Below are 14,348 nucleotides of genomic sequence, written 5' to 3' on the forward strand. Positions count from 1 at the left end.
ATTCTGTATGATTGATCTCTATGCAGTTGTCCATATACAATTTACCCACTTCATCATATAGTACTTCTTGGTCTAGTAGTCTTTATAATTAGCATTCGTGCCCTAACACAAATGCAAAGTAAAAGAAAAAGTAAATGTAAATGTCAGCAATCTTCTTTTTCCTTCTTTTTTTTGAGATAAATAATAAATCTCTATTAAAATGTGCTGCCCCTCAATCAAATTCTGGCATTACTTTTAATTGTACCCAATCCAGAAGTTTTCATATCTGCAAGAACAGGATAAACATTTTTCATAGAATCAAACAATGCTTTTTGATGGAAGGGACCTTAAAGATTGTAGAGTTCCTACCCCCCTGCATGGGCACTAGCCCATGGCTGCTCAGAACCCCCATCCAATCTGGCCTTGAACATGTTCAAGGAAGGGGCAGCCTCAACTTCCCTGGGCAACCTCTGGCAGTGTCTCGCCACCCTCACATGAAGGAATTTCTTCCTTATGTCTAACCTAAATCTTCCTTCTTCTGGCTTAAAACCACTACCCATTGTCCTATCACTGCATGCTCCTTCCTGTTCTGGGAGGCTGCTATATGGTCTCCTTGGAGCCCTCTCTTCTCCAGGCTGAACGACCCCAACTCTCTCATGCTGTCTTCAGAGGAGAGGTGCTCCAGCACTATGATCATCTTCATGGCACTCATCTGAACTTGCTCCAACAGCTCCATTTCCTTCCTGTGAAGCTCTTGGGAGTGGTATAGAGCCTTTTGTCCAAAAAGAATAGATTTTAGATAACTTATTAACTTTTGCAACTGTGATGCAATGAAAGTAGTTTTGTCTGATGTCTGTATGCCATGTTTTCCACATAAACAAGTAGAGACATAAAGTTTCATATAAATAGTATAAGGTGAAATGGAGTTCAGATGTTTTATCTGATACCTTCTTTTCACAGGAAATCTAACTTTCTTCAGTCTTGTATTTGGTGTTTTGGACCTGCCCCCAAAAAATTAATCCATAGAAGTGGTATTTAAACAAGTATTCCCAAGAGTGCATGGGACAGGCTGGTCAGCTTCTTTCTGTCTTCTCTTTCAGTCTGTAATTAGAAGAGATCTCTTCATAGAGATAGCAATGTAGCAATGGTAAACAAGATTTCTGCAAATACTACTTTACAATTTTTACAAATAATTCTTCTGTTTTATGTCACACAGGCTAAAATAAAGCTATTTGTCAAAAGTCTTGCTTTAATTTGGGTGAAAGTGGATATGTATTATCTAGGTCCAGTTTGTAGAACTTTGTTACCAAGTATTTCTGGAGAAGAGACTTCCATAATGGAAATAGTTGAGTATTTATAGGGACATTCAAGATGTCCTTAGTTTATTATGTAAGAAAAAAGAACACTAAAGGCTATGTATCCAAAGCCCTTTTACTGGGGAGTAACTGATCTGTTTGCCAACAAGTGTGGGAAGAAACTAATCTTTGGGGCAGGCAGCCATGGCTGGAGGCTTTCTTACTTCTTCCTCCAGTTTCTGAAGACCGCTGCTCCAATCTGATCTGATTTGGCATTTGCTATACTCCTAAAAGCATTGGCTTGGACATTAAGTATCTTGATTAAAGACAAAGGGAAATAGGTAGTGTACTTAGGCAAGTGCTATATACTAAGAAATACTAAAATTATGTTTGAATTTGCTTGTAGACAACTCAGTCTTCATTGTGTTGGGTCTGTTTGTTTATAGAGAGACTTCAGCTTTGTTAAAAAACTTTGGGCATCTAATGCAATCAGAGGTTGTTATTTTCCAGACAGTTTTCCAGCCTCAGTAGTTTGGCTCCTTTGTGTCTCTCCGTGTGTATACTGATGTATACACAAAAAACCCCAAACCAAACAAAACAAAAACTAAACACCAAACCAAACAAAAAAAGCAAAATAAAAAAACAACCAAAACTTGGATATTTTCTTCCTGAAATGAATGTTGTCTTGTGCAATATTCATTCACTGCAAAGGGTCAGGATTACTACAAAGTGTTTTGTAAGTTAACCTTTTTTACTTGAGTGCCCAAATGTTGGAAGACCTAACGGTAGATGAAGGGTACCATTCTGTTACACTGAACATTGTGTTGTGCTTCATTTACTGTTCCATTGCAGGAAGAACTGTATCATAACTTTGTGGTAATAACATGAGAAGCCACAGACTCAGGACCTATATCAGTTTTAACACTGTTTGCAAATAATAAGATTCTTTGGTATTAATTTTTTTTCCTGCATCAATAATTTTTTCTCCTCTCAACAGGATCCAGTCTGTGTAGCTATGAACTACAGCCATCAGAATACACTACAGACCCAAGGGCCAACAAGTTATGTCCTAAATATCCTGTTCCAGAGAGGTAATATTAACATCTTGTCCGATTGGGGCTGTAAGAGCAGAGATTTGTTTTGTTTATGACAAATGCAGCGCAGATTTATTCTGTCTTACAAGTGGATGGTTTAGTGTATCATTGCCACATGCATTTTAAGGCATCTTAAAGAAGAACCTAAATTGTAACATTATTGCCACAATTGGAAAAGATCTCTAAGATCAACATGCCCAATTGTCTGCACAGTAGCCTTTCCAGTTAAAATTTTCTTTATATTCCAGTGACAATTACTGGCAGCTGATTATTAATTCTTTTTTTACTTTTCCCCACAGTAGGTAAATATTTCATGCAGCTAGCCAGCTGCTATAGCTGTAATACAAAAACAAATGAAAGCTTCAGTGCCAGCTTGCCAACAACAAAGGCTTGTCTGTATTTTGTGCCAGAATTATATTGACTTTTCTCCCTGTGTGTTCCTATGTCATTCAGTCTGATTTGATATAGCTTAATAAGAAAACAGGAACATAGAACAGTGTGCCAGATCTATAATGATACTGTAAACCTCACAAATGCTACCTCAAGAATTATTTTTTTAAACTATTGCATAGGTGGAGTATGTCATCTCTCCTGTTAGATATGAATAAAATACCCAATATTTTCTGACACTGAAAAGTCTGAACTTGGTGCTCTAAAATAAAAAAGGTTAGTATTTTATCTGTAAGCCATTCTGGTTTTATAGTTCAATTTTTGAGTAAGTTAGTGCAATTTGGAAGAGGAATGGAAAGGAGTGCTGACAAACAAATGAAATCCCCAGCACCCTGGGGTGCAGGGAGAATTTGATGTGTCAGAGGTATGAACCATAACCTGATTTCCATTAGGTCCATGGCATAGAGATAGTGTGTGTCGTGAGGACTATCCCTTGATATTTTCTGCTTGATGACCAGGCTTCTTCAAAGCCTTCATTTGAGGCTCCACCTCTCAATGGACTCTGATCCTCCAGCTTCAAGACACTATGTCCTAACTTTGACACTGCAGTGCAGTCAGTGATATATGTGTCTTCCAGAAACTATTCCTGGCACATCTTATCCTCAGTAGAGCATGACTTTGCTCTTTAGTTTTAAATAGAGTACCCAAGTACCCACCTATTCAGTTTATTCCCTTCAGTGTTTATCAAGCAGTTGTACCAAGCTCTTCCAAGGCACTGCTCTCTAGAGGCTCTCTAGAGGAGGAGAGTGGTCCTCCAACCAGGCTCTCCACACACAGGTTGCTATATGTGCCCTGGTGTAGCAGTGAGAAGAAAACACTCTCCTCAGAAATCTGGAGCTTGAACAATTAGTTTATAATATGCTATAATATATAGCATGTTAACTTCCATAGGTGGACCTGACAGTATCCATCCACAGCTCCTGAGGGGATTGGCAGATAAAGTTGCAAAGCTGCATTCTGTAATTTTTTGCAGTCAGCAGTCAGGTGAAGTTCCCACTGACTGGAAAAGGGAAGCATAGTCCCCATTTTCAAAAAGAGAAGGAAAGAAGACCCAAGGAACTACGGACCAGTCAGTCTCATGTCTGTGCCTGGCAAGATCAGGGAGCAGGTTATTCAAGGCTCTGCTAAGGCACATGGAAAATCTGAATGTGATTGGTGATGATCACCATGGCTTCACCAGGGCCACATCATTACTGACACATTTGGTGGCCTCTTATGATGGGGTCACAGTGTCAGTGGACAAGGGAAGACCAACTGATGTCATCTGCCTGGATTTGTGCAGGTTCTACACTGTCCCACGCAACATTCTGGTCTCCAGATTGAAAGGATATGGATTTGATGGATGGACCACTCAATGGATAAGGAATTGGCTGAATGGTAGCCAATTTAATTGGCTGAATGAGTAGCAGACAGTGTCTTGATGTCCAAATGGAGAACAGTGAAGGGTTCCTCAAGGGTTAGTACTGGAACCATTGGTGTTTAACATCTTTCTTGGGGACAGTGAAATTGAGTGCATCCTTAGCAAAACTGTTGATAGCACCAAGATGAGTGATAAAGTCAACATGCTGGAGGGAAGGGATGCCATCCAGAGAGACCTTGACAGGCTTGAGATGTGCACCCATGCCAACCTCATGAAGTTCATCAAAGCCAAATGCAAGGTTCTGCACCTGGGCTGGGACAATCCCAAGCACAAATACAGGTTGGAAGGGGAATCGATTGATGACAGTCTTGAGGAGAAGGACTTGGGGGTGTTGGTTGATGAGAAGCTCAACATGATCCAGTGACATGCACTCATGGCCCAGAAAGCTAACTGTATTGTAGGCTGCATCAAAAGAGCTATGGCCAGCAGGTTGAGAGAGGGGATTCTTCCCCTCTACTCTTCTCTCGTGAGACCTTACCTGGAGTACTGCATCCATATCTGGAACCCCCAACACAAGAATGAAATGGAGCTGTCGGAGTGAGTCCAGAGGAGGTCCATGAAGATGACCAGAGTGCTGGAGCACCTCTTCTATGAAGACAGACTGAGAGAGTTGGGGTTGTTCAGCCTGGAGAAGAGAGGGCTCTGAGGACACCCTTTAGTGGCCTTCTAGTAGATGAAGAGCGCTACAGGAAAGCTGTGGAGGGACTTTTTTACAAGGACGTGTAGTGATAGGATGAGATAGGTAGTGGTTTTAAGCTGGAAGATAGTAGATTTAGGTTAGACATTAGGAAGAAATTATTTCTTATGAGGATGATGAGACACTGCCAGAGGTTGGCCAGGGAGGTTATGGTTGCCTCATTCCCAGAAGTATTCAAGGCCAGGTAGGATAAGGCTTTGAGCAGCCTGGTCTAGTGAGAGATGTCCTCACCCATACAGGTGGATTGAAACTATTTGATCTTTAAGGTCCCTTCCAGTAAAAAGCATTCTATGATTCTGTGATTTAAGTTGTGCTTTGAAAATATAATTTTTAACATCTTCATCTGATAAGCTTGAACTTGACTTACTGTACTTCTTGATTAAGTATCATGTTAATCTCAGAAATGATTGCACAAAAAAATAGGTAACTTAAAATGTATAGTGAAATTGCCGTAGCTTAAGGGAAGTTAGATGGGTAATATAAACTACGGTATGCAAAAAAAACCAAACCAAAACAAAAAAACCTCAACACCTTTTCCCCTGTTGAGGGATGTATCTTGGGACAGTATTTTAATCCCACTACCTTCGCTTTTCAAACTACGTTTTTTCATACTTGGATGCAGGAATGACAGTCTCTTGCCTGCTCCCAGCTCAGAATTTGTGCTTTGTTAGTGTTATTGACAATTTCTAAATTCTCTTAATTCTAAATTCTTTAGGCTTTCTGCAGAGCTGAGTCACTTGACAGTTAAACCTCTCAGACTTCAGTATTTCCCAGTATTGCAGCATATAATAAACTGCAGAATGCGGCATATTTCAAAATAGGTTATGTTGGACGATCATGACAGAATACACATGCTGTCTTTTAAATAGGGCAGCCATCACGATGCATTTAATGTGGGGTTTTTTAACAACTGTGACTAATTCAGTTAGTTTGCTGTACGTAACTCCTGTCCTCATTACTACCTAAAAGCAGACTATCAATATCAATATGGCAGGTGATCGTAATTTCTCTGGAATCCTGTACAGAATAGTTACATAACTAATGGTTTTCAGCATCTTGTCTTCTTTTTTCCCCAAAAACAATGCATAAAAATGATGTGCCTAAGGCAGCTGGTTTACTCAGTACATGTTTAAAATTACACTATTTTGGAAATGCTTGGTCCTAGTAAATAGTTACTGAGTATACAAAATTGATGGTATATGGGACATTGATGAAATGGGGAAACTGCAAAAGGTTAATTCTGTTGCTGCTTCAGTCCACTGATGTCTTTTTTAAGTAAGAAAGACTGGAACGAATCTGGAGGTTAGAAGAAAAGATTGATGTAATACAAAAGACATGTTTTTCCTTGGATACTGTTACAGGATGGAACATGTTGTTCCTGTCACTGAACCTTTACCCACTGTGTAACTGGGAAAATTGATCAAAGTAATGCACCACTTTGAGATCCGACATAGTTTATAAGCAAGTCAGGTACTTAGTGGGAACAATTTGGAAACAAAAATTATTCACTTTTAAAGTGAAGTTTTTGCTCTCTTGTGTCAGCCTTTGGTGTTTCTGCTAAGCATGCCACGAAGTTTAATGTATAGCGTCAAGTATTTTGGAGGAGGATGTTTGTTCCAAAACACTTCAGAAATAATGAAACAATAGAGGCATCTTTGCATGTTTTGCAAATAATATAGTGTGTAGCACTAACAAAATTAATGAATTCTTAATTCTTCGATACAAAAAAGAGCTTAGTTGGGGAAAGAGTAAGAAGAAATACATTGAGTTTACCTGGCAGCTGTTTTAAGTGTCTGTCTTTAAGCGTAATATGTATGTTTGTAGGAAGAGTATTATCATTCTGGGATTTTAATTTTTTTTTAACTGCAAATACAGGCTAGAGTTCTGCTCCAACACTAGAAAGGCATTTTTGCAGCTGCTGATTCACTACCTGACACTTAAATGAGACACTTTTAAACAGAAATAGGAGCATGTATTTTTTGAGTCTTGCCATTTAAAGGTGGGAGGGTAATTTCCTGTTGGACTGTGCTCTCCAGCTTCACAGGATTACTTGTAAGAACTGCATCACTTCCCATTATGAACATCCTCATTCCAGTATCACTTGTGCATTCAACACATGGTTTCTGGTTATGAGGCTATAAGGGTGGAATGGTTGCATCTTTTCATCTTTCATTTGTGTGTTGATGTGGCATTTATATTATGTAGGAGTAATTTTTTTTTCTGATTTTTTTTTCTTGTGTCACCAGTGCACCTATTCCATTCTTCCATCGCTGTGCTCCTGTGAACATTTCCTGCTATGCCAAGTTTGCAGAGGCCCTGATCACCTTTGTCAGTGACAGTAGTGTCTTACACAGGCTGATTAGTGGAGTTTTGACCAGCAAAGAGATTATAATGGGACTTTGCTTGTTATCACTAGGTAATTGTTTTTCTCATTACTAGCTATTTCTTAGTACTGAATTAGGAGATTGTTAACACCCTCCAATCACAATATGAGCAAAAAGATGTATGATAGCAATGAGCCCTTAAAAATGGTTCAGAATACTTTTAAAAATGTTATTTGACAGCTGGATAACTTATTCAGAAGCAATATACATATGCATTCATGATTTTTCTCTTCTTCTGATGATTATGGGCTATAGAGGATGTGTGGGAGTTGATTAGTCAACATTAGGTTTTGTATATTTAACAAAGCCTCCCCCTTATCCAAGTAGTCACCTTTCCGTTTTCTTATACTCAGGGTGAAAAGTGGACACTCTTAAACATAGGGACTTTTATGATTTTTTATGTTTCATTTAATTTATTTGTGCAGGATTATTGGAGCTTTCCAAGGGAAAACAAGAAAGTTAGGTGCCCATTTGTTGTAATGTATGTTAACCTCTTCTTCCACTCCCCCCCAAAGCTAAAAACTTTGGGCCTTTTAACATCTCAGCCTTGTCTGAAGTGATGGAAATAACCAGCAGCACAGAAGTGCTGCATCTTTTCTACATCTGTGAGATTATTCTGGCCTATAGAGCAATATATTGCACGAGATTTAAGTGCTTTTTTAACAAATTCTTGTGAATTAAGGTTCAGTACTTCTCACCCACATAAAAAAGTTTTCTAATGAGTTTATCCCTACAAAGTGTAAAAAATGAAATCCTGAAATGGGAAGTTCCAGATACTATTCATCTAGATGAGCAGTACAGAAAGAAACATTGCAAAGCTATACAAAATGAACCATTCCTTTATTTTCACCCTGCTTTTGTAGGTAAAAAAAATAATAAAAAAGGAAGATGATGGATACCATTGGAAAAAACCCAAAAGAGCATACTTTCAATTCTAACTGGAAAACTGTTTATTCTTTTATCTTGACAGCTGCAGTATATGCTAAGTGTAGTATGTCTGTTCTGAATCTGAAAGCTAGTTGCTGATTAGCGGTGCTTCTGTTGGGATAGTGTCTGAAGTCAGTACAGAATTTTATGTACAATTAATTTTAGAAATATTATTTGTACTTTCATAGTTAAATAATTTTTAAAACATTTAAAGAATGGGTAAGATTATGTGATTAAGAAAGCCAGGTTCCAGTGGTTTTCATGTAGCTGCTATACACAAATGTATGCAAGAATACATGCATTCACTTATACGCGCCACTCACTAAATATTAGTTGGCTGACAATGTAGAGGGCTTTTTAATGTGTAAATCCTGAACTGCAGTTAACATTAAGTAGTATTTTTTTTACTTTTTACTGGCATGACATTTTGGAATACACAAGTTTTGCATTATTTGCACTTGTTTGACAAGTGTATTTGAGTACAAATTCTATTCTGGTCCTCAGGAGGTGTGCTCATGTTTGCCAGCCTTGGAGTAGTATCATGTCTTGGTGTCTGTTTTGTCATTGTCTAAATGCATCTCTGTCTGTATGTACACTTTGTCTTGTATTTGAAGTATCATGTAAATGTATATATGCTCTGTTTTAATGAAGGTGTAAAGCAGAAGGTGTAAAGGTCCTAATTTCCTTACCTATCTGTGCAGTGAGTCTGTAAGCCTCAGAAAATAAAACTGTTTCTAAAAATTGTTAGAAGACAGTGCAGTGGGAGAACTAGGTAGGCTATTTCTACTTGAAATAATTGTTTTACTTTATTTCTCTTCTTTTTCAGTGTTGTCCATGATTCTGATGGTTATAATCAGGTACATTTCAAGAGTACTTGTCGGGATTTTAACCATTCTTGTCATTCTGGGATCACTTGGTAAGTCTTGTTTGTCTCTCCTTTTCTGAGGGCCCAGTTCTTATTTTTGTGCTTCATATCCACAGCTACATCCTGCACAGACCTTGGAATATGCATTTCCCTTCAGCTTTCTCTTCGGTCTCTTGCAAGACAAGTGTCAAAAATGACACGTTTGTAATGTAGTCCTCTCCTAGAAAGTATGTTGCTCCTTAAAGTGCTGCACTGCCTGCTTGGCTGGCAAGTTTCCTGTCAGCCTATCTCACTAGAACCCACATAGGCAACATGGAATATTTCTTACAGCACAGACCTAATTTTTGCCTAATTCTTAACGTTCCTTCTAAACATGTAAGACAGCTAGTCTAGGTGTGTCTGATGGGATGCTTGTCTGCTGGTCTTATTCAAGCTTACAGGAATGGAATGGCAACTATTATTTATGCAGCCTCAGGGGACCTTTTGACTGTAGAGGTGTCCATACAACCCTGACAGGTTCATCTCAGCCCCTTCAGTCCTCCACGTAGCTCTGTAAGTGTGTCTGAGAGCTGTTCTTGAGGAGATGAAGTAAAGGTGCTTTTCTAGCATTTCTAGTCTGATAACTTTATTTCCATGTGATTAAAAGTCCTAGGTCATGTATGAAATACAGCCAGCCATGCCATTTTTTAAATTGCCGAAGACTGTCTCATCCAAAATGCTTTACCTTGCATGGACATAGCCTTGCTTTATAAAATTAACTTTTACATTTGTAGAACTAAAATTTTCTATTTCTGAAAGCTAGCAGTAAACTATAGATGAACAGACTGTAGGGATAGAAGAAAAAATAATTAGATTAGGAAATAGTAGGAATTTAATCCTTGCAAGGCATGACTGGAAGTGATAGAATAAAGTCAGCAGACCATCTGCTGCAAGTCTCTTAAGTAGTCATAGTGGGATGAGACTGAGACGAGTATATGCACTTAAAAAGAGGACACTTCTTCATTTTGGGAAGTTCCTGTTGAATTAGCCATCAGTGCCCTTGAGCATTCTGTAGAAAGAAGAAACTTTTCAGTTTCTTTGGTACTACATAGTGTAACAAAAAAGTATCTTTCAATTATCCCTTTTTCTCTAAAACATAGGTGGTACAGGGGTCCTATGGTGGCTCTATGCTAAGCAACGAATGTCTGCCAATGCTGTTGAGACACAAATTGCCAAAGACAATATTCAGGCCCTTCTGATCTATGCCATTTCAGCTACAGTCTTCACGGTATGGTTTATGACTATATTGTTTTCTTGTTGTTTTTTCCTGGTTGTCTCTCTCTTTTTATTCAGGTGAAAGGTTTATACTGCATACAGTTTTGGAGTTTATTTCTACTGCAAGCTCTGGGTTTTTGGTTGCTGTTGGTTTTTTTTTTGTTGTGTGTTTTTTTTTTTGTTGTTTTTTTTTTGGTTTTTTTTTGTTGGTTGGTTGGTTGGTTTTCTTTTTTTTCTTTCTTCCAGGCATTGTTCTGTAATATATGTTTTTGAGTCAGGAGAGAGCTCCTGACCCTGCAGCCACTCTCCTCTACTGTAGTGTGTCCACAGGGACTTCCACAAATTGGTATAATATTGGACTCTCAGTCCAGTTTCACTTACAAGATTTTTCATATGTTTTCAGTTCAACAGTGCTTCATAATTTCTATGTACTTGAAAGACCATTCCTACTTCTGAAATCCATTCTTGCCAAATTTTTCACATTTATGGAAGGATCATTGTAAACTAAAATACTAAATCAATCTATCTTTTTCAAGCTTTGCTATTTGAAGTTAACGATTTTACTACTAAAACTAACAATATTTCACTAACTTCTGTGAGAAGTTCACCACACCATGACCAAATACAGTTGTTAAATTGTAGTCTTTAAGTCTTGGCAGTTTCACTGTTCTGTAAAACGTAACCGTGGTAGAATCTGACCTGATCTCATAAACCTCAGAATAATGATGATTCCAAACACATAATTATGAGTCTGAAATTCCCCAGAAGCATGATTTTGAAAATAATTTATCACCAGAAGAAGCTCATAGAAGTTCCACATTTTGATCTTGCAGTCTTTTAGAGCATGTGTTAATTTCCCGTGTTTTAATATCCTAGCTGTTCAAAATTATAACTTGTTTATTTTTCAGTTCTCTGAAATGTGATTTGGAAACTTGTCTCTCCAGGTTATCTTGTACTTGATAATGTTAGTTATGCGCAAGCGAGTAGCTCTCACCATTGCCTTGTTCCATGTGGCTGGCAAAGTCTTCATTCACCTGCCACTGCTAGTCTTCCAACCATTTTGGACGTTCTTTGTGCTTATTGTCTTCTGGACCTACTGGATTGTAGTACTGCTTTTCCTTGGTACTACAGGTAAGCAACTACCAGTCTTATCTAAAATAATTTCCACATGCTTTTTTGTATAATTTCTGGCGGAGTTGGTTAAAAAGCATGTTAGAACCTCTAGAAAGAAACCAAAATTCCTGTGCTTCTGTTGTGGTGGCTTCAGAACACTTGTTTCAAGAAAGCTACAGATTTGAGTCTGGGTTCCCAGTATGTTACTTTGTGCTTTTGGCTGACTGTTTTATTTGATGCAAGTTGGCATGTTGCAAACCACTAGGCCCATTAGTAAGGCTGCTGTAACAATTTTTTAATTCTCTATAATTTTACATAAACAGATCAAACCCAGATAATCTTACATCTAATCTCATGAGGTATGTAGCCACTACTCACACAGATGAAGACACAGTAATGAGAGGGCTGTTGCCCACATTTACAGTCTCCCAAAATGTAAATAGGCTCAAAGTAACATTCAGTAGTTCATAACTTCGACGTATACTATTATTTCAGCATTTGCTAGAATTAATAGAAACATTTTTCTGCTGTTGGTGCAGCATACCCTTAGAGCAGCCAATGAACCCTGTATTCTGCCTGCGGTGAAGCACAAAGAAGATGAGAGCTTTGTTTGTGTTCAGGGTTTGACAAGAGCTTCTAGAATTAGTTGATCCTATAGGTTCAAATCTTAATTGCTTTGCCACAAAAACCTAGCATCTGCTTTTTAAAATGGAGCATGTCTATTATTTTGCAGCAGGTTGCAGACAGTAGAAACCATTATTCATTATTAAAACCTTAGAATTTTGAAATTTATTACTTACTGCTTATCCAAAAGTATCAGTGTTTTGGATCACAGAGCTATTTCAGGTTAATAGAAGATAAATAATTTTTATTTTATTGCCTGAGTACTTCATGAGAGATGGAGATAATAGAATTCATGTGTTCTTGTTCTCATTACTGTTGAAATTTTTAGTTTTACCTGCTGTGCTACATGCAGAAAACATTAGCTTCTGAAAGTGAGAGAGGGACTAAATTTGTACAAGAATTTAGGCTGTTAACTGTATTTTTCAGATGGAGATCTTCAATTGGCCTTAATTCTGCAAGGCTAATTTATGCTTTTAGCTTCATATGCAGTCCTTATCTTCATTGATAGCAATTAAAATATTTGTGCAAATAGGGCCAAAATGGATCTTTCTAATACAAACCAGGAGAACTGAAAAAGTGTCCATTATTTATGTATGGGAGGCAGCCTACACTTTCAAAGAGCTTGTTCACTAAAGCCCAAATTATTTCAATACTACAGTTTATTCACAAGTAAATACTACCTTTTTAAGAAATAGTGAAAGCATAGCTGAGAAGGTAGTAGCAATGCTGAGTCTAAACAGTGGTTTTCAAGGTAAGCATTTTATAGACATGTTGCTTTCAGTAATTTTCTGACTCTCATCAGCTGTTCATATAACTTGAACAAGATGAAACATCTCAAAGTGGGTTAACACATTGAAACAGAGCTTATCCCAAAAGAGTTCTGGCATGTACTGTGTTTTTCAAGATGTGACAAAGAGTCAATGGTTTTCTTAGTGTATAAAATCCTATCTCCTGCTCCTTTATGTAAAACTACAAATATTGTTGAAACACATGCACAAAGACTTACCACAAGGAAAACGGAAGTAATTGTTACTGTTGACATCCAGGTATAGTTATGAAGTTTTATATTAGTTCTGATGGTATGAATAATTCAACAGAACAGCAGTCTGAAATTAAGAATGACTAGGGCAGGTTTTTTTATGTTTGATTGTAAGGATTTTTGCTACTTGATGGTGGTTAGTTTTGGAAATTTTCACCATGTGGTTATAAACTGGCATGATATTGAGTACACTCAGAAAAATTTTTGTAGTACTTTTTTTGAATGCCTCTATGCTGATTGTCTCAAAAGCTGTATTGTTCCTATGAATAGTCTTCCTAAAAAAAAAAAGAAACAGAAAGCCAACTGGGTCCTGGCCTGCATTCAAAGAAGCATAGACAGACGGTCCAGGGGGAGGTGATTCTCCCCCTCTACTCTGCTCTTGTGAGACCCCACCTGGAGTACTATGTGCTGATCTGGAGTCCCCATCATAAGAAGGACATAGAGCTCCTGGAATGTGTCCAGAGGAGAGCCACTAAAATGATCAAAGGGCTGGAGCATCTCTCCTATAAAGACAGGCTGAAGCAGATGGGGTTGTTCAGCCTGAAAAAGAGGAGTCTCTGAGATGACCTTATACCAATATCTGAAGGGAGGCTACAAGAAAGCTGGGGTAGAGCTTTTTACACTTGTGTGTACTGAGAGGACAAGGGGAGATTTAGGCTAGACACTAGGAAGAAATTCTTTAATTTGAGGGTGGTGAGACACTGGCACAGGTTGCCCAAGGAAGTTGGGGCTACCCACTCCCTGGAAGTGTTCAAGGCCAGCTTTGATGGGGCTTTGAGCAACCTGATCTAGTGGGAGTTGTCCCTTCCCATGCAGGGGAGTTGGAACTAGATGCTATTTAAGGTCCCTTCCAACCCTAACCATTCTATGATTGTTTGATTCTAAACATGGTATTTAATAATGTTAGTAGAAGCTAGAGGGGTTTTGCTGTAGATGGTTATGAACTGCTAACACCATGTGCTTCCTTTTTTCTGAGTTGATGTAGGCACTTTTTTTTTTTTTTACCTTCATTGATTTCTAGGTAGTCCTGTCCCAAATGAAGAAGGATTCGTTGAATTTCGGATGGCAGGCCCTTTGAAATACATCTGGTGGTACCATGCGGTTGGACTGATCTGGATTAGTGAGTTTATCCTAGCCTGTCAGCAGATGACAGTGGCAGGGGCTGTTGTGACCTACTACTTTACGAGGTAAGGACAATTTAGCTCTA

The 14,348-nt window shown here is 38.2% G+C and overlaps 1 protein-coding gene across 3 annotated transcripts in view; it reads left to right on the forward strand.

The window, feature by feature from the left end:
* Positions 1-14,348, forward strand: part of SLC44A1 (solute carrier family 44 member 1) — a 93,972-nt gene that overhangs the window by 62,298 nt on the left and 17,326 nt on the right. For all 3 annotated transcript variants that reach the window (XM_030467020.1, XM_030467021.1, XM_030467019.1), the window contains exons 5-10: positions 2,272-2,365; positions 7,182-7,351; positions 9,073-9,162; positions 10,251-10,378; positions 11,310-11,496; positions 14,163-14,328. In XM_030467020.1, the coding sequence (XP_030322880.1) occupies positions 2,272-2,365; positions 7,182-7,351; positions 9,073-9,162; positions 10,251-10,378; positions 11,310-11,496; positions 14,163-14,328 (835 nt within the window). The remainder of the gene's footprint in view (positions 1-2,271; positions 2,366-7,181; positions 7,352-9,072; positions 9,163-10,250; positions 10,379-11,309; positions 11,497-14,162; positions 14,329-14,348) is intronic.

The sequence above is a fragment of the Calypte anna genome, chromosome Z (genome assembly GCF_003957555.1).
Source record: "Calypte anna isolate BGI_N300 chromosome Z, bCalAnn1_v1.p, whole genome shotgun sequence".
NCBI classification, from domain to species: Eukaryota; Metazoa; Chordata; class Aves; order Apodiformes; family Trochilidae; genus Calypte; species Calypte anna.